Source organism: Hyposmocoma kahamanoa, unplaced genomic scaffold, assembly GCF_003589595.1.
Source record: "Hyposmocoma kahamanoa isolate Upper Pololo Valley unplaced genomic scaffold, ASM358959v1 180, whole genome shotgun sequence".
Lineage (NCBI taxonomy): Eukaryota > Metazoa > Arthropoda > Insecta > Lepidoptera > Cosmopterigidae > Hyposmocoma > Hyposmocoma kahamanoa.
This window is the reverse complement of record NW_020653711.1, coordinates 4291891-4311891: the sequence shown is the minus strand read 5'-3', so window position 1 is coordinate 4311891 and position 20001 is coordinate 4291891. Positions and strand designations below refer to the sequence as shown.

At 35.8% G+C, this 20001-nt stretch overlaps 1 protein-coding gene across 1 annotated transcript in view; it reads left to right on the top strand.

Moving 5' to 3' along the window:
* LOC113225993 (very-long-chain 3-oxoacyl-CoA reductase) overlaps positions 1 to 20001 on the top strand; it is a 66593-nt gene that overhangs the window by 46085 nt on the left and 507 nt on the right. The window contains exons 3-6 of the mRNA XM_026458489.1: positions 2178 to 2253; positions 2339 to 2507; positions 14593 to 14761; positions 17280 to 17605. Coding sequence (XP_026314274.1) covers positions 2178 to 2253; positions 2339 to 2507; positions 14593 to 14761; positions 17280 to 17605 — 740 coding nt within the window. The remainder of the gene's footprint in view (positions 1 to 2177; positions 2254 to 2338; positions 2508 to 14592; positions 14762 to 17279; positions 17606 to 20001) is intronic.

Below are 20001 nucleotides of genomic sequence, written 5' to 3'. Positions count from 1 at the left end.
TTGCGTAGTTTTGGAGCTAGAGTAAATTTTAAATTATTTTCTTAAACCATTCTTTAATCACGTTTTTTTCGAAAACAGGTTTGACTTACTTACTGCACTCTTAGTTAGGAGGGTAGCATTGGTGTATCAGTCAAGTTAATGAAGGACGATTTAAAGCGTCCACAGCCGTCAAAGGGTTAAAACCACTAGTCATTGTAATTCCACTGAGACTCCGCTAGGATTATACTGCAATTATGACGATGATTTGTTATTCTGTTAAAATCCAGTTACTATAAGGGCGCATTTATTCGATACGAATTCCATCGCGCTCACCGCGCGGCGCCGCGCGGTCGAAGAGCGGAGTCCGCGTTGCCGCCGCGCAGCGACCGCGTGCCCCTAACTGTCATGGCAAAATACGCTCTATTTGTTTAGCTTTTACCTAGACCACGCGGTAATTTTATTGAGAGGAATTTAAATGTTGTTGCATAATAAATAGTGTTCAGATTCGCCATTAATGTACTTGAAGGCGTGGTAACTGGGCGCTAACGGTTGAATCTCAATGTAGTATCAGTGGAATGACAGTAATGGCATACATTCTTTCTATCAGTAACAACCGATGTTGCCTTTACTATCATGGACATAACTATGTATATATTTTTATCTCGTTCAGTCCACAATTTAGTCTTCAAATTAAATATATTATAAATTTGTATGTCAAATAATTTGTAGATTACGCCATCGACATGCTATCGATTGCCATTGAAGAGCAGAATACGTTGTATGAAAATTGCAATGGCAGTTGAATAGCATATACTCGCAACTTTTTGCAGAATATCAAACGAACAAAATCCTGCCATATACGCTTTATTGATCAAATACATAAGTACATCGTGTAGTAATTTTAGCAGTCAGTAGAGCTCCTTGTGAAAGAGTTCGTCCAGGGTAATACTGCCACCTTACCTATTTCTGCCGCCAAGCAGCAATGTCAGCATTACTGTGTTAGTGCTCAGGATAAGTGAGCAGTGGTAGTGCCCCTCAGATCTTCGCAAATGGCATGTAGCTTAAAAAGTACAGGCATGTAGCGTCTGGCGCACGACTTGTTCGTCCCGTCACTTGATATTGTAAAAAACACATAACCTAAATTGACACACAGCTGAGATGATTTAAAGTTAGCAGAATTGGGGCCAAGGTTGGATCTATACGATGATATGATATAAAAAACATTCCAGTCCGTATCGTATTCTGCCGTCCACTAACTGAAATTCGGCTAAGTGACAACTCTTGAAATAATAGTTTTAAATAGTGTAAAAGGTAGAGTACAAAATTCTCTTTTTAAAAACAGTTAAAATTAGTTAAGGTGTTCGACTTATCGGAATTTACCCTAACGATGCGTTACTGAAATATCATTAAACAATTTCAGTATTCTAAAACGGGGTTATGGGTTTTTCAATATTCTAAAACTGGGTTATGGTTTTGTAAGCGACTTCAAAAAAGGAGGAGGTTCTCAATTCGACTGTATGTTTTTTTTGTATGTATGTTACGCGATAACTCCGGTGTTTGTGAACCGATTTTCATGATTCTTCTTTTGTTGGAAAGGGGATACTTCCATAGTGGTCCCATTTCATTTTGAAGGAAATCATCCTCCTCTAAGGGCGGCTGTTCACGTATGAAGATTCATTTTTAAAATAGTGCCTAAATTTTCTTAAGTAGCAATTATTTTAATGGTTGATTTTGCTATTTCTCCAATTCAAGGCGTTTTTCTCACAATATTCTTTGAGTAGTGAGAATATATTTTTATTATCTCCAGTGTCAAGTCCTGTATAGAGGCGAATTTAAGGATATTTCAATAAAACTTAGCAAATAGACGTAATTCCACGTACTTTTGAGGTCGGTTTTTTGTAGTACTCTGTACTGAGATTATTATATCTCAAAAAAATATTTTGTCACTTAGCCCCGTTTTACGCGGACGGCAGCATTATCTTATAATTGTTCATATAATAGACGACCAATGGTGCTTATTTCCGAAAACGAATATTTACTAAGACAGCTATCTATTCTAGTTGACAGAGGATGGAAATCTGCAAATCATCCTGTAGTCCCAATATCTTTTTTTTTATTTATTCAAAGAGCCTGAAAATAGTATGCAAGATTAAGATTCCTCTATGATATTTCATTAAAAATTCTTTCTTTTGTTACAGTTGGCATCCAGAGGCTGTGACATTGTTCTAGTCAGCCGTTCTTTAGACAAACTGAAAGCTACTGCGGAAGAAATTGGTAAGTCATTATATTTTCTTTCATCAGCATAAAAGCTGACCTTGAACAGTTGAATAAATGGTAACACGCTTCTTAATTGTTTCAGAAAAAGATTTCAAAGTATCAACAAAAATCGTGAGAGTCGACTTTAGTGATGGCGAAAATATCTACGATACGATTGCCAAAGAAATCGCTGACCTCGAGATTGGCACGCTTGTCAACAATGTTGGCGTCTCCTATGTTTATCCTGAATACTTTTTGGATATTCCTGACTGGTGAGTAAAAAAAATATACCATATAATTCAAGGCAATGGAAAGTATGTGCCTTCGTAAAAAATGTTGCCAACGTTTTAAGGGCGTGTTCAAATTAAGGCACGCGACTGTCGCGCTGCTGAAGAGCGACCAAATTTTCCCATGCCTTTTTTTTTCCAGTCGATCGGACTAACTGGCGGAACTGCTATCCCATATTGCAGGGTGTTGTTTTCAATTCTCTATAAATTCTTCAATTAAATTTTCTGCCTTCGTGGTTATTTTAAAAAATGAATATGTACCTACCTCAAACACAACCATTACTACAACCGAGCGTGACTGCAGCGCGAGTGTCGCGCGGCAGCGGCGCGGGCGCTCCGCGGTTGCAGGCTCTCTTCTAGAAATTGTATGAGAAGTGACGTGCTGCAGCGCTGCTACAGCGCTGTTGCTGTGCTGCTGCTGCGCTGCTGCAGCGCGCCTAACAGCGGCTAATTTGAACACGCCCTAAATCTGAATAGAAAATTTAAATATAAGCTATATTTGTTATGTCAACGCAATCGAAGCACAATCGAAAATGTACCAGTTCTGAGATGAGTGACAAGTGAGGTTTGTCGATGTCAATGGACGGTACCCACCCACTTTCAATCTGATGGCTGGTTTCTTTGAAAAAAAGAGCATCACTGCCATAATCTCCCATAACCATTTAAAATCAAGTTTGGATATTTAACAAATCGAAAGTACTATTTTAACGAAGACTGAAAATCTTGGAAATCAAAATTGGAGCCTTACTGGGAACTTTTCTGTTAGTAAAATAGCTATGCCCCAAGCAAGCTGACTGGAACCTCGAACTTATAACTTTTGCGTTAGGAGTTAAATTTCATGACATCACAAATTGAATGAATCAAAATATTTGAATAATAGGATATCGATTAGGATCAAAAGGGTTGTTCCCATTAAATGTAAATCCACGGTCACTCTGTCAAAGAGAGTGACAATAGATCCTGTTTATACACTCTCGGACACAAAATTATAGCCACCTTCATTGACTTACAAATAAATGGACGACGGGTCTAATACAAAAACTAGGAAAAAAATGTCCCAAGTCAACCTATTTAAACGTAGTGACATGTCAAGGAATATGAAAAAGCTAAAACGTTGAATTTAAATTGTAATGTCATCGCAGTACTGTCTAATTTTGCTTGCTTCGCTGTCAGTCGAACAAACGAAGACTAACACGTGAATGACGCTCTGTATACGATTTTAACGCCCTATAAGTTCGGACACTTTTTAGCGTGGACCCGACGTCCATATAATTGTAAGTCAATGGCCACCTTGCATATTTTCTCTTAAAGGCCTTTACAAAAATATTGTTATCACCGAAGAAAAAATTTTCTCCGAATTTTCAAGAATAACTTATAGAAATAACCTTTGGTATACCAATTTCAAAGTTGCGTTAATTATTCTTGATGAATCCAAACGTTGTTTAAGCTTATGCTTACGATATTTAGTACTATTTAGTAGTAGTAGAGCTCCCTGTAAAAGAGTTCGTCCAAGGAAGTACTGCCATTTTTCCAGTATTTCTGGCGAAAAGCATTCCATTTTGGAGGGTAAGGGTGCTAGTGAAATTACAGGCACATGAGACTTATCAACTTATGTCTCATGGTGACGGGCGTAGCAGCAGTCATCTCATCATCAGATCTTTGCGATGTAAAATTCTGAGTGGGACTGCAACTGTTATGGCTGTCCATGTGCGTGTCGCTTACCATCAGGGAAACAACTTGTTCGTCCCGTCACATGATATCATAAAAAAAGTAAAAATGCAAGGTGGTTGGAATTGTGTGTCCGGAAACGTAGATTTAAGCAGCTTTATCTATGAAAGATGGGAAACGTCAGAAAGCTAAATAAGTAAGCGAAGATAGTGGAAGACAAATGCGCAGGTATTTATTCCATAAAAAAGATAACTATTGTAATTATGAACACAGGTTCTATTTTTTACATTTGGTCGGTTCCATTCCCCGATGCGGCAATAAACTTTTAAAAAATATTTGAATATAGTATTACTTACTATATTAATTGTTAATTATTTTTTAACCAACCTTTAATTCAAATCAGTTAACGGAAAATGGGTGAAATGCAATAAACCGGATTCATCCCCTAATTTACCACCCTTAAAGGTGAGATATTTTTATTCGAATTTTAATGGGTCTACTGCTGAGGTACCCTCTTTCCAACAAAAAAAGAATCATCGAAATCGCTTTACAAATGTCGGAATAGTCGCATGTTACGCACACAAGAAAAAAGACGAATTGAGAAATTTTTGAAATTTGTTAAAAATAGAATTTTGAAGATTGAGTAAAATGACAGTTCATTACGCTAAAGTGTTGCCCACTTACAAGTAGCCAGTGATTGCAGTCGATAAATATTCTATAGACAATCGGCTGAATGTAGATCACGCTTATGCAATAAATAACTTGTTTCATTTGAATCATCATCGGCTCATTAATCTTCCAAATTCTGGGCACAGGTTCATTTGAATTGTCAATTTATATAAGTTCATACATAGATACGTACACTACATTTAGAACTAAGTCTATTAAACATACAAAGTGGAGACACATCTAAGTAAAGTTTTCATTTTATTAAAGGATCCGTTTTTAACCGAATTCAAAAAACGAGGAGGCTCTCAATTCGAATGTATTTTTTTGTGAAGCGATATTGATGATTATTTTTTGTTGGAAAGAGGATACCAGTATTGGTCCCATTTAAATTTGAAAAAAATATTCCATCTCGAAGGGTGGCGAACTAAGGAATGAACCCAGTTTCACGCACTTTCCGGTAACCATTTTTATATAAAAAAAAAAACAGTTTCAATAAAACTTGGCAAATAGGTGTAAGTCTACGAACTGTTGAAGTCGGTTTTTTAGTACTCTAACATAATAATCATTAGATTAATCATAATTTAAATTAAGAACTTCGCCCTTAACTTACATGTGAACAGTATAGAGCGGTGAAACTATAAATTTCTATGACTTTGACTTAACTTGAAATAACTGAGTATTCATCAAAAATGTACATCTCAAGGAGAGCATGAGTATTTATACTATATAGAAATCTGAAATTAATATTTATGCAAAGAATTTGTTTTGTCCTCTACAAATGTTACTTTTACTTAACTCTCTTCATTATAATATTTTGCTGAGAATTGCAAAATTTATTGGGGCTTGTTTCGTGAGCAACGTCCTTAATTTTCGGCTGTGTTTGCATTTTAACTCCATCATAAGCAATGTTTCAAGGTTTTTTAATATAAAATTTTTAACCGACTTCAAAAAAAGGAGGAGGTTCTCAATTCGACTGTATGTTTTTTTATATGTACGTTACGCGATAACTCCGGTATTCGTGAACCGATTTTCATGATTCTTTTTTTGTTGGAAAGACGGTAGCTCCATAGTGGTCCCATTTAATTTTGAAGAAAATCATCCACCTCTAAGGGTGGCTGTTTGTACATGAAGACTCATTTTTATAAATAGCGCCTAAATTTTATTATACGGAGCAATTATTTTAATGGTTCATTTTGCTATTCTTCAATTCAAGGCGTTTTTCTCTCTCAATATACTTTGAGTAGTGCGAACCGACTTTTATTATCTCCTGTGTCAAGTCCCGTATCGTGGCGAACTAGGGGATGAATCCGGGTTTGCGCACTTTCCGGTAACCGACTTCAATAAAACTTGGTAATTATATGTAATTCCACGTACTTTTGAGGTCGGTTTTTTTAGTACTCTGTGCTGATTCAATGTTCACTAACTACCCGTCACTCATTCTATTTTTGTTGAACATTTGTACAATTTTATCACGAATCGCCTTAAGCAATTACTGAACATAAATTAGTAATTAAGATAAAAAGAATCGTCCAGTTAAAGTTGGTGATCGCGTTTTTTAGAGTCAATTTGCACACGCAGCTCAAAGAGCATTGGTATATTTAAACAGCAAAAAAATTAGGAGCAATGAAGAAGTGTATAGAGTATACCCCACCAGGGATACACGTACATCTCTATGCAAATTCTCGCAAAAAGTTCTTATAAAGGGGCATAAGTTAATTCTACTCTCGTGCATAATAAGTGGAGCGGGTTTAAGTAAGCCTTTGTTACTTAGGGATTTGGTTAATTATGTGATATGTGAGTTGTAACCATTGTGGCGAAGTTTACTGAATGATTTCCCGTGATGAATTGGACAAATTCTTAGTATCTACCCATGGATTTTGTACAATGCGAATATGTTATAAATTCACAACAGATATTTCATATTTGCATACGAAGCAACAGCAATAAAATTCCCTGAGACTGCAATCAGGTAAATACAACATAATTGACTGATTAGTCTACTATAAGGGTCAGATATGACGTATATGACAACTAATGTCTCAAGTTTCGAGTCAAAGGGCGACTACAAATTAGACTTCAGTAATTTTTAGTGTAGTAAATGTGACTGCAAAAATGACGCGCCCACAGAAATAATATAAATAGAACGGTGATGTAGGCGGGGCACGTGTGCTGCAATCTTAACAAGTACACAAAATTCACCGAAAGCTCTTTCGCCGTACGCGTCGATTCTTGCTTGCTTGTACTTAGTTGCCGTATTATTCTATTTTTTATATTATCAAGTGACAGGACGAACAAGTCGTGCACTTGCAATCTTGCAACAATTGCAGTGCCACTCAAAGCCTTAAATCGCAAAGATCTGAGAGGCACTGCCACTGCACCTATCACCATGAGACATAAGTTGGCAATACCCATGTGCCTGTAATTTCACCCTTACCCTTCAAATTACATTACTGCCTAGCGGCAGAAATAGGCATGGTGACAATTGGATAAACTCTTTCACAAGGAGCTCTACTGCTATATAATAGTTACTTAACGCATAAAATAAACTAATAGAAAAATGGGATCTGATCAGATTCTTTTCAATGTCAGGCTAACGTAAAAATGCCATTTCTTTCACTCATTCATACGTAGTAAAACATGTACATTGAATACTATAAAGCGTATAACCTAACCTCCGGTTAAAAAACATACCTCAAAAGTCATTCATCCCCTAGTTTACCACCCTTAGAGGTAAAATATTTCCTTCAAATTTAAATGGGACCACTTCTAAGGTACCCTCTTTCCAACAAAAAAAGAATCATTAAAATCCGTTCACAAATGGCGGAGTTATCGTGTAACATACATACAACAAAAAAAAATGCAGACGAATTGAGAACCTCCTCCTTTTTTTGAAGGCGGTTAAAAAGTAGAGACGGCATTCCAAATTTATACATTCTGTTTGTTTTTTTTTATCGACTCAGATTCTGCACGCGATCACTTGAATTCCAAATGTGGTTCCAGAAAGTGAATATTAACAACCCTTTTCGCATACTACACTTTTACCTACACATTTTTAGGAATACTCAGCTGGAATACTAAATCATGCCGTAAAAACCTCATGTGTACGTAGAGTCGCTTTACAGTGGTAAAAAAATGCACGAAATTGGTTCCATAATACATGAAATACTCAACTTTTGTTCTAAAGCTAATAATGAAAGAATTCCTTTGTTCTTGATTGAGTTTAAATTAATTTTCCAATAAACTGTTTCAACCTAAAACCTCATCAAAAATGTATACGGAAAGATCTACAGAATAAGAAATTGTTCATTGTTTGATTACGGTATGGCAACTACAGTGGGTAGGCGATGATGTCGCGTGATATCATAAAAAAATATATGTTTCCAGAAACTAGAAATAATAAAATTACAGTTACAACACCTTAATTAGACCTGTCTTACTGTATGGATCAAGACGTTGGGTGATGAAAAGGGGAGCATGAACGAACTGTGCATGGGAATGCGAATATATATCAGGGGAAGTTTGAAAGTGGCGCCAGTGACGGACAAGATGAGGAGTTTAGCGTAAAGGAGGTTAGCGTAGTATGCACATGTCATGCGGAGTGTCATGTGATGAGACGAGTGTTAGTTATGAATGTGGAGGAATATAAGGGGAAAGGAAGCCCAAAGAAAAGATGGATGGATTGTGCGAAAGATGACATGCATAAGAAAGATGCGTATAGAAATGATGGCTGATATGGGAGAGTGGAAGAAAAATACATATATTGCCGACCCCACCTCGCGTGGGATAAGGACAGGAAGAAGAAGAATGACAGATAGAAATTTGTAATGGCGGCTTCACATTGCTTTTTGTACTCGCTATTGGGTGTTCCATGTACTTGGCATATTGTAATAAAGATAATATCTTCAACTATGGGGGGCTGTTCCATTCGGTGGTGTGGGAAAAACAGCAAAACAGCTAATTACAAAACAAACGGAATCATTTCACAATTCATCGGTAATTAAATATGTAATTTTTAAATTTTCATCCATTGTAGCAAAGCTCAAGTTAAACTGGTCGATTTGAAGTAAAACAATTGAATTTGCTTGAAAGGTTTTGCAACTCTATATAAGACACCCATAGTCCGCCTTGCGCTCTAAAGGAAAGCTTCGAGTCAAACCAAACGCCTAGATCACGTACTATATTCACACGTTTCAGATGAATTCCACGTAGCATATACGATGACGACATGCAATTCTTCTTTTTCGTAAATGTGATAAACTGGCATTTGGCTACGTTAAGGAACATATTGTTTTCCACACACCAACGAGTCTGTACCAAAATAAAGAAAATAAAAATAAATAAGAAAGAGCTGTCCTTTGAAGAGGGCCCTAGAAATTTTTAACTCCATGTTTGCATTTTAATAAAAGATTTTTTTTAAATTAGTTTCCAAACTCATTGACTTTGTACATATCGTGGAAATTTGTTCAGTAAAACTGTAATTACGAAGTATAATAACTTCAGGGAATCGTTCATTTTTAATGAACGTACGACACAATGGTCTGTACGACTGACACTTGACCCGACTTCGTCCATAAAATAAGACAAGTAACATATCTATTTTTGCCGCCAAGCAGTAATGTGAGCATTACTGCTTTCCGATGTTGAAGGATAAGGGTGCTGGTGAAGTATGTTGTAGGTAGTGTTGCTCAGCGCGGGAATCGTAAGCGCCATTCGTAATAGAATTGAAGCGTTTAAAAATAACATCATTTCATAGAATTGTTTATGATTGTTTGAACAAGTGTACGACAAATTCAGATTGTTCAGCATTTCATTCCTATTTCATAAAATGATGTTGATGTTCCTATTTCATTATAATCTATAAAAAAAAGAGTATTTTGCTTCGCATTGGGGGAACTCTTTAATATATAAATATAAATCGTTAACAATATAATTTAATGTATAAGTAACTTTAAACAAATTTTGAAAATTGTCTAATGCTAGCGGTTTGTCTTTCAATTCGTCCTCTGAATGACCAATCCGACCTTAACATCTGTGAGTCTGTCAAAAAATTACACAAATTAAATTAAAAAAAATCACGATTTCAAAATATAATACAGAAAACAAAGATTTTAACATGATTCAATGTAAAAGACCGAAGTTAAAGACACTTGATTTAGTCACTGATTTTTATTTAAAAAATCATTTGATTTAAGTCGTCATTTAAATCAAGATGGCAAGATCAAAGTCAAGATTTAATCATTCCAACCCAGCTCAGCGGGCAATGGCGGAATGAAGTTAGACAAAGAGGGAGGACAGTTGAGATCTACGTATAATATCTCTACTATAGCAGAAATGAAATTTTATCTACTGAAGCAATTTTAAACCAGCCAAACTGCACCTGTCTTCACATCTTGAAATATCAACCTTACCAAATATCACATGACTCCAAAGGCAATTGCGTTTCAATAGAAACTCGACGTTCTGCTTAATATCTGTGAAAACGCCTGTCACCACCATCTTAGTGCTTTTGCAGTAAATCGACTTCAAGCCTGTGTCAGCCTGGAAACATTCCTCTACTGGACTCCACATACATATTTATATAACTGTCTCCATACGAAATGATTGTATCTATATTCCCCCAATATCTTTATGTCACTTATTGAGTACACTCGGAACCATCGAATACATAACCAGAATTAGAGACGAAATGTCATTTAATTTGTTTGAAAACTATTCTGCCATATCATTACGGTGACAACTGCGCTCCGATTGGCCAGCCCAAATTCGAAACAATTCACGGGTGTCGTCAATTATTTTACTTCAAATCGACCAGTTTAACTTGAGCTTTGCTATAATGGACAAAAATAGAGAAATTACGTATTTAATTACCAATGAAATTTGGTTCCGTTTGTTTTGTAATTAGATATTTTGTTGTTTTTCCCACACCACCGAATGGAAAAGCCCTCCATAGTTAAAGATCATTATATCACAATAAAAAAAAGAATATTTTTTTAATAAACGTAGACGTATACACAGGTCAGTTGTTGGCACTGTACTATTTCAGCTTTCTAATTTGTGATTTCAGTACAAACGACAGTTGATATTTAACAGTGATATAATGCCCATTTGCCTGATGAGTTGCCAGGAATGGATGGCCCTTATGTCTCTATTTCTGGTTATATACTCTATGCTCGGAACGCTAAGAAAAATGTTTTAAAAGTTCTTCCTTAGTGATCATTTTTGTCAATACGAAATCGTAAGGCCAAAATTAGATTGTCCAACATTGACGTACAATTATATGGACGTCGGGTTCGCGCTAAAAAGTGTCCGCACTTGTAAGGCGCTAAAATCGTATACAGAGCGCGACACTCCGCTTTAGTCTTCATTTGTTCTACGGACAGCGCGATACTGCGATGACATAACAATTTAAATTTCGAATAGGTTGACTTGGGACATTTTTTTCGTGGTTTTTGTATTAGACCCGTCGTCCATTTATTTGTAAGTCAATGTTGTCCAAAGATCGAATTACACTAGTAAAGTAGTAAGTGATGAAAGTGTGTGACGAATCCAAAGACAGTGCATCATACGTCAACAACTTAGAGATAATAAAAATTAAAAAAAATACGCTCGTAGTGGAGGTTGGACTGTGCAAAATGGCTGCGTTTATGGTGAATACGCTTTTCATGCAGTTATTTAGTTAAGCAGTAGCAGAAGAGCTCCTTGTGAAAGAGGTCGTCCGGGGTAGTATTGCCACATTACCTGTTTCTACCGCCAAGCAGTAATGCGAACGTTACTGCGTTCCAGTTTTAAAAGGTGCTGGTGAAATTACAGGCATATTCAGACATTCGCATTTTTTTACTCTGTGTGGCACTGCATCTGTTATGGACAGGCACATGACTTGTTCGTCCTGCTACTAGGTACCATAAAAAAATCATTTTAAAATGGTATTCAACACAAGCGCGGCTATTTTGCACGATTTAACCTCCGCTGGGTTCAAGGATTTAATTTATTAATTTATTTCCATTTTTATTAACATAGTGTTCTGCAAAGTAACGCTCGAATCTATTAATTGCTTTTGAAGTATTCGTGTAAAACGACCTTTACTATCTGGCGTTTGTCGACACCTATACGGAATTAGTATTTAATTAGTAAGATGTACCTTAATTTATAGAATTATTGTCGTAAACATTTAATCTCTGATCGAACAAGAACAACTTCCCAGAACCCATATATCGTGAGCTAAAATTTTGAACTTAACCGCACATTCACGTTTGAAAACGGTTTCAAAAGCACCAGGTGTTCAGGCATCGCCGTATGAAATAAGTGCCTGTGAATTGAAATATTATTGGTATCCAACTATCGACGGTTTATCGAGCAAGGATTATTTGCGACGCTTCCAACCGTATATTTATAGGGAACAGAAAATTTTTGTTGAGCTTCTGCAATATTGTTTCGTAAGATTGGAAGGTGTATTTTTAGTTTTCTGTACGAAGTAAATCCAAAAAGCTTTCCAGTGTAGCTCTCTTATTTATAAATATATTTTCATCTTTAATAATTTAAGTTTATGAATATATTAAAATCATTTTATTCGTAAATTATCATGCTGATATAATGTACATTGCGTAGAGATCTTAGAAATTTTAAAAAATGAAAATTTAGCAAGGAATTTAGTCTAATCAAACATTTCAAGTTATGGTCAACCAAGATGCGAGTTTGGAACTTTAAACATTTACGACAAAATTTTAGAAACGTTCTCTGAAAATGCTATGCTATTTTTCTTAACTGTTAGTAATACATATTCGTTATATTAAAATACACATGTTCCGATATTTACAAATGTTTTATTGACAAATAAATGTCGGATGAAGACGGTGACATAAACAAAATGTAGCATTATTTGTAGCATGTGTGTATCAGGTACTCTCTCTTAATTTTGACGAGGAACTCTGGTCGCCAGCAGCATGATTATGTGCCTTTTCCAGACTTTTCCGGTGTCAGTTTGGAGCTCGTAATGTAGTTAGCCCAACTACCTCGTTACTGTTGCTAACACCCTGACCGGTGTGTACGTCTTCGTATATTCCAATAATATTCTGTATTTATTGTAATAAAGATAATATCTCTAACTATGGAGAGCTGTTCCATTCGGTGGTGTGGGAAATATATCGGAAATCGGAATCACATTTCATCGGTAATGAAATATTAAATATGCAATTTTTCAATTTTCGTCCATTATAGCAAAGCTCAAGTTAAAGTGGTCGATTTGAAGTGAAACTATTGACGACAACCGTCAATTGTTTCGAATCCGGGCTGAGCAATCGAAGCGCAGTTGTCACCGTAATGATATTGCAGAATAGTTTTCAAACAAATTAAATGACATTTTGTCTCTATTTCCGGTTATATACTTGACGTTATTAATAATGATATAAAATCCTCTGTAAGCCTCGTGCTAGAAATCAAACCTAGAAACTCAGACAAGCATTCTCCCAACTAAGTTATTACTGCTGATGTATGTACGTTGCTCATCCGTGTTCAGTATGTATAAACGAGTATGTACTCCTATTACAGGGGATCATTAAGCACGTGCCATTAGCGGTAATGTTGGGAGCAGTGATTATATTAATTCCGGGGACAGCCAGGTCATGCATCGTTGAGCTCAGGAACGCGATTGTTGTCTGATGGAGAACGTCATCTGTTTTAGCATTGTCTTCTACACACGTAGTGCAGATACGACTAACCTATCTATAGTTGTTGTTAGAAGCAAATTAATTTGCGAACCCGATAGAGGTTACATCATGCAAAATAGCTACGCTTGTGATGACTATTTTTTTCTCATATAGTTTATTTTCCCACCCGCTGTCCGCATAAAATACATAACACAAGCGCAACTATAGTTAAAGACACTACCACCAAAAATATACCCGACACGTGTTTCGCCTCTCGTGTTGTTGATTGTTCGACACTCGGGCGAAGATTCGTCGGCCGAAATATGTGCATGTTGCTACCGGGATTCGAGGACCTCTCATCTTGTAGCAACCGTTGTCCCGCCGGGTTACCACGACTGTCAATGATTTGTCAGTCTTTTTATTTACTTTTTTTACAAAAAATTCCCAGTTTCTTGTGCCACCTCGTGTAATCAAAGATTAAATAAGTAAACCTTAGGCCGCGTTCCCATTATGTCGCGTTTTATTTATCGTTAGACGACTGTGGCATCTAGCGTGTTCCCATATCACGACTATATGTCGTGACTGTGTCGTGGACGTTTATTTTATCGTTGAACGACAATCGTGTTGAGCTGTTCCCACTACATCGTGACGATAATTTATTGGTTCACGGCAGCCGCCTTGTCGTTTGCACGACAGAATCGTCTGAATCCGCGATTATCTGTCGTCACATTTACATCGTGACGTTTTATTCATCGTTCGACGACTGTTGTTCTAGCCCTCCCCATAGTCACGACAGTCTGTCGTCGTAACGTCAAAAAAAATTGTGAATAACTGTTAATAGTGTTCTTGTGTTAAGAGTACACTGCCAACTTTCGGGACGGGTCACTCCTATGCCAGCTGCCCTAAACTCAATGGAGCGAAAAGCTAAAACATTTATTAGCGACGCATCTTATGGATGCGAAGCTTCAAATCCCGAACGTAGAAAAGTAGCCTGCTTATCAGTTCTTTATCGTTATAAGTTTATATACAATATTAATGTCATGAATTATTTGCGAATAAGAGAATTTAATTTTGCATTTTCTTTTCATTAGGGAAAAGTTCCTGTCCACCACTATCAACACGAATATAGTGTCGGTCACTTATATGACCAAACTCGTGTTACCTGCCATGGTGAAGAGAGGAAAGGGCATAATCATCAACATTGGTTCTGGTTCAACTGCAAATCCTGCTCCTCTACTTGCCATGTATGCTGCTTCTAAGGTTCGTAATATCCAATCATTTTTATTTTCATTATACATTTAGCTATAGTCTTTTTTGAAGATGGAGCAAAATGACATTAACAAGGTGGCCGTTTTCATAAAATTTTAAATAGTCATATAGTGATTGTCGACAATTTTATCGATAAGTTGTGACGGTAGGTAAAATTTTGCCAAAATTGTCTGAATTTTGAATGTTGCGACGTTGTAATGATTATTAATTGCGTTATTGTATTCTTTATTCATAATTTGACAGTTGGTCTGTTAATATCGAAATCAGTTTTCAGTCGGCGAATTTAATTATGTATATTAAATTCAAATGAAAAACTTTAAAATATGGCTTCTATTTGTATTTTTAACCGACTTCAAAAAGAGGAGGAGGGTCACAATTCGATTGTATTTTTTTATGTATGTTACGCGATATCTCGATAACTCGACCCGATAATTTGTGAACCGATTTTGATGATTCTTTTTTTTTGTTGGAAAGGGGGTACTTTAGATGTGGTCCCATTTAAATTTGAAGAAAATATTCCACCTCTAAGGGTGGCAAACTAGGGGATGAATGACTTTCGAGGGCGGTTTTTTAGTATTCTGTTCTGTTTTATAATCATACACATGCTGCAAAACTTAGTGTATGTATGTATGAACTTCTTTTTATTTCATAAGCGCAACCAATATTCAGACCATAGAAGATATATATATATATATATATATTGATCGACTGCAATCACTAACTGCTTGCAAGCGGGCAACACTTTTACGCAATGATCTGTCATTTTACTTCACCTTTAAAAAAGATAGTTATAATTCTTATATATTCTGTACATCGTTACTACGAGTAAAACACTATTTTGGGCAAAGATACATTTCCATAGTAATCATAAATTTTCACATTGTTTGTACACTATTAGTAATATAAACATATAGTGATATGAAAATAAATGACAAATTTTTACAAAGTCTCGAAATTCTTGTCCTTTAGGTTTAAAAAAGTATCTGATTATTACCGTAAAATTAATATTTATAAGCAATCATTTTTCAATTGCTAGTAATACCTACATAAAATATTGATTATTCTATTTAAATAAAAATAACATTGACTTACAAATAAATGGACGACGGGTCTAATACAAAAACCACGAAAAAAATGTCCCAAGTCAACCTATTCGAAATTTAAATTGTAATGTCATCGCAGTATCGCGCTGTCAGTCGAACAAATGAAGACTAAAGTGGAGTTTGGCGCTCTGTATACGATTTTAGCGCCTTACAAGTGCGGACACTTTTTAGCGCGGACCCGACGTCCATATAATTGTAAGTCAATGAAAAATAATAATAATATAAAAATGTCCCCAAAATCATTCCCTCACTATGTCCCAAGTTCCATAATCATACACGTTCTGTGCTTTAAATCAGCACATTTAATAAAAATAACCTTTAAATTTTAAACATCCATTAAATAAAATGTGATTTAGCGAAATTAAAGAATCGTAGAAATCGAAATGTAAATCCTTTGGAAAAACACGGTAAATAAATTTATATATATATTTATGTCCCAACCAAAACCGGTCATTCCCTCACTTTTACCTTCATTCAGTTTGTAAACGCATTTTTAAGCTTTGGTAAATGCATATAAGAAGATGAGTTATTGGTAGCAGTAGTTTACCCAAAATATTAAGTCTAAAAGTAAGTTTATATTGCTATTTTTTCTTGGTTTATTTTAATTTCGTCATTCCATCACCGTCATTCCCTCACCCTCAAATGTTCTGACTGTCCTACCTACACTTTTTCTTAAAAGTCATTTATTTTGGGGACCACATCATATTGGTGTGTTCTTGTGTAATAAAAAAATGAAAATTAGCCCCTAATCAAGTACAGTAATATTTCGCTTTACGCGAGGGATGCGTTCCGGACAAAATCGCGTTAAGCGAAATTCGCGTAAAACGGGGATGTTCTTTTTTGTGTAGCCTGTCTGGTTCTATAGTTTTTTGGTCGCCCTAGGGTCTCTAACTCGACCTAACTAATGCTACCAGGGATAGAACTGGGTATGATCGAATAACAAGCTAAATATTGTAACGAATGTGCTATTTGAACGAACCCATCTTTTCTAAAACTTTTATCGTCTCCAAACTCAAGCTCTTACGCCCTTCTTTCTTAGGCGGTAGCGTCATTGTTCGTAAAAATTATCTTTTACAATTCACTCGATAACAGACAGTACTAATGTGATTATAAATTAAAGGTCCTACAAAGAAAGAACTACCGGTGAAGTTGGTTAAATCAATATAATCAATGTATCCACGTAATCGGAATAATTTAGCGCGACTTTTGCAATGCGGGGTCACGCAAAACGAGGTATTATTGCTATGGTGACACTTTATGTACACATATAGGTGTAGAAATAAAAACATCGAAACTGAGAAATTCCTCATAATGTGGAATTTTTGTTTCTTTTTGAATAATTGGAATTACTGTAGCTCTACGCTAAAGCAGCCTTAAAGATCGACTCACCCAATTGTTTTTTGCAGGCATACGTCGAGAAACTAACAGAAACCCTTGAACAGGAATACTCCAAAAAAGGCATCATATTCCAATGCGTCCTCCCGGGTTTTGTTTGCTCCAACATGTCTGGAATCCGCCGTAGCACAATATTGGCCCCTACTGCTAAGACTTATGTCAAATCTGCCATTGGTCATGTGGGAATTGTCTCCAAAACTGTTGGCTATTTGCCGCATGCTGTATTTTTTTTGGTTGTTAACACCATTTATGGAACAAGCAAGGCCTTCGGTATTTGGCTGGTTACAAGGACAATGGAAAACAGCCGCAGAAAAGCACTCAAAAAACACAAGAATCAGTAATATATTTTTCTTTATTAAATACGTTTTGGTCATGTATTGAAACACCTGATTAAATAATAATAGATTTTTGATTTATACAGTGTTTTTTTTAATAGGACAATATGGGGAAATCTGAAATCATAGAAAATTCACGATCAATTTTATTCATTTTATGGACAACTCACGCTTGACCAAAAAATTTACTGCCGAAATTGTTTTCACAAAAAAGACTTAATAGTTCCTAAGACTGTTAGTTTCCTTGTATCTTCTATGGTTTCGGCTTACCCCGTACCGTCCCATTAAAAAAACAGTCTGTGTACATTGTATAATATATATATAAATATAATATTAATTTAATCTATTTATCTTTGGGATAAAACCAAGTACATTTTGATTAGCATTTGAATAAACATATAATTTAAACTTTTCATCACTTAAACAACAATTTCTGCAGCATATCGATATGTGACCAAATAGCTTCAAAAATATCTCAAAAATTGCATTTTCACAATTCACTTAACGCTTTTAATTAGAAATATGACGCATGCCATTTATTAAGCCAAAGATGTAAATACATAGCACATTAAAATATAAAGGGATATAAAGTGCATTTTTTTGGTATATCTTTAACTTATAGAATAAAACAACAAATTTTCCAAAGAAAAAACTTGTTTAATCTTAGCTTTGAAACTTTGAATTCTTCTTCATAACATTTCCATTTTATTACTTACTAAAATCCGTTACTAAACTTATGACATAATAAGACAAATAGTGTAACTCCATAAAAACGTAATGACGCGGTTTGTGCACACATGCACGCACGATGCGCGCCGAGTCCGTATGCACAGATTCGCATAATCTCGTGGTTGCACTCCAGTTGCACAATACGGGTCGCACACGCTATTCGTTATGTAATTGAAACGTTCCACTCTGGGGCCCATATATATATATAGGTATAGTCTTAATAAATCACTTCACGCGTAAAATACAGAGTCGCTAACTACTGTCAGTTGTGAAATGCTTTCGCTCCAAGTTTGCTCCTTACGTTAAATAATAATTATTCTGTAACTTTCGTGAGTTTATGTGCAATCTTTAGAGATTTATTTCTTCTTTCAGTTATACATTAATTGTCTTATTATTCTATGCTAAAATGTACATATCTGTATGTGATTTTTCTTGGACAATTATAATTTAGTGTTGACGGTTCGAATTTTACTAAATACTCTAAAATCCTATGTATTACGTCTTGCTATGTTCTTTACTATTCGCCGTCTCTAAACTTGCGTTGCATTAAAAATGGAAACCATTTTTGACTTAATCTACGCTTAAGGTATTTAAATGTAGGGAATAGTTATTAAATTATAAACGCTAACTGGCTGTGTAGCACGTTTCTAGATTAGTCAGAAATACATGGCTATAATATACTAATATAATGCAACCTTGGGGTGGTCGCATATTAACTATGCCTAAAGTTTTATATAGAACAAAACATTTAACTTTATTTAATGTTTACTCCCGTCACAGAATCTATATTTTGTCAAAACTTAAATACCACTCCATGGTTCGTGCAATGATTACTAAACGGTACCTAGTTTAAGTGGGTGTATTTTTTGGTTCAATAAATGATGTTAGAATGTAATGAGTTTTATTCATTTTACGTACAGTATTTGCTTTCAAAAAAGATTATGTATAAGCTGTAAGATAAAGTCTGTCCATACGTTCATGATCTAAAGTAATAGCAATATAACAAGTTATTAGGAGACAAATTGTAATGATGATATATTGCCGATCGTTGGCAAGTCTTTATTATGATTTATAACTAACGGCTGATTCTTGTATAAAAGAAAGTACGGCTATGACTCAATTCATATTGCGGCGGAAAGGAATGGAAGCGAATTCTTGTAACGACATTGAACTTTGTGGTCAATGGTGTAACGTACAAATTAGATGCCAGCCGAAAACCACGTCACGGGTCTTCCGTGAAATTTTCGCGCATGCTCGAGAATGCTCGCGCATTCGCGAGACTTTCATAGCTGCCGTTGGCGACGCCTGGAAGTGGCACGAAGGCAGGCGCAATGTGACGTCAAATGTCAATGAAATACTACAGCCTCAAGGTGCGGTCGCTGGAATACTCGAGCATTCCATATACCGCGCACGCCTTCAAGCGTAGCGAGGCGAAACTTTCGCTTCCGATCCATTCTGTTCCGCCGCAATGTAAATTGAGCCTATGACAGCAGTAGAATGATTGCCGTTGTTCATTTTCTTTTATTATTGGGTATGTGGCATTATTTTTTTATTAATCTACTTTTTATTGCCAACCCGAAACCCGTATTTCTGTCAGTTATTCAAAGGTTACTGGAAAGAATCTACCCACTTACCCAACCTACCATATCCTTTTTCATCCAAATTCCGT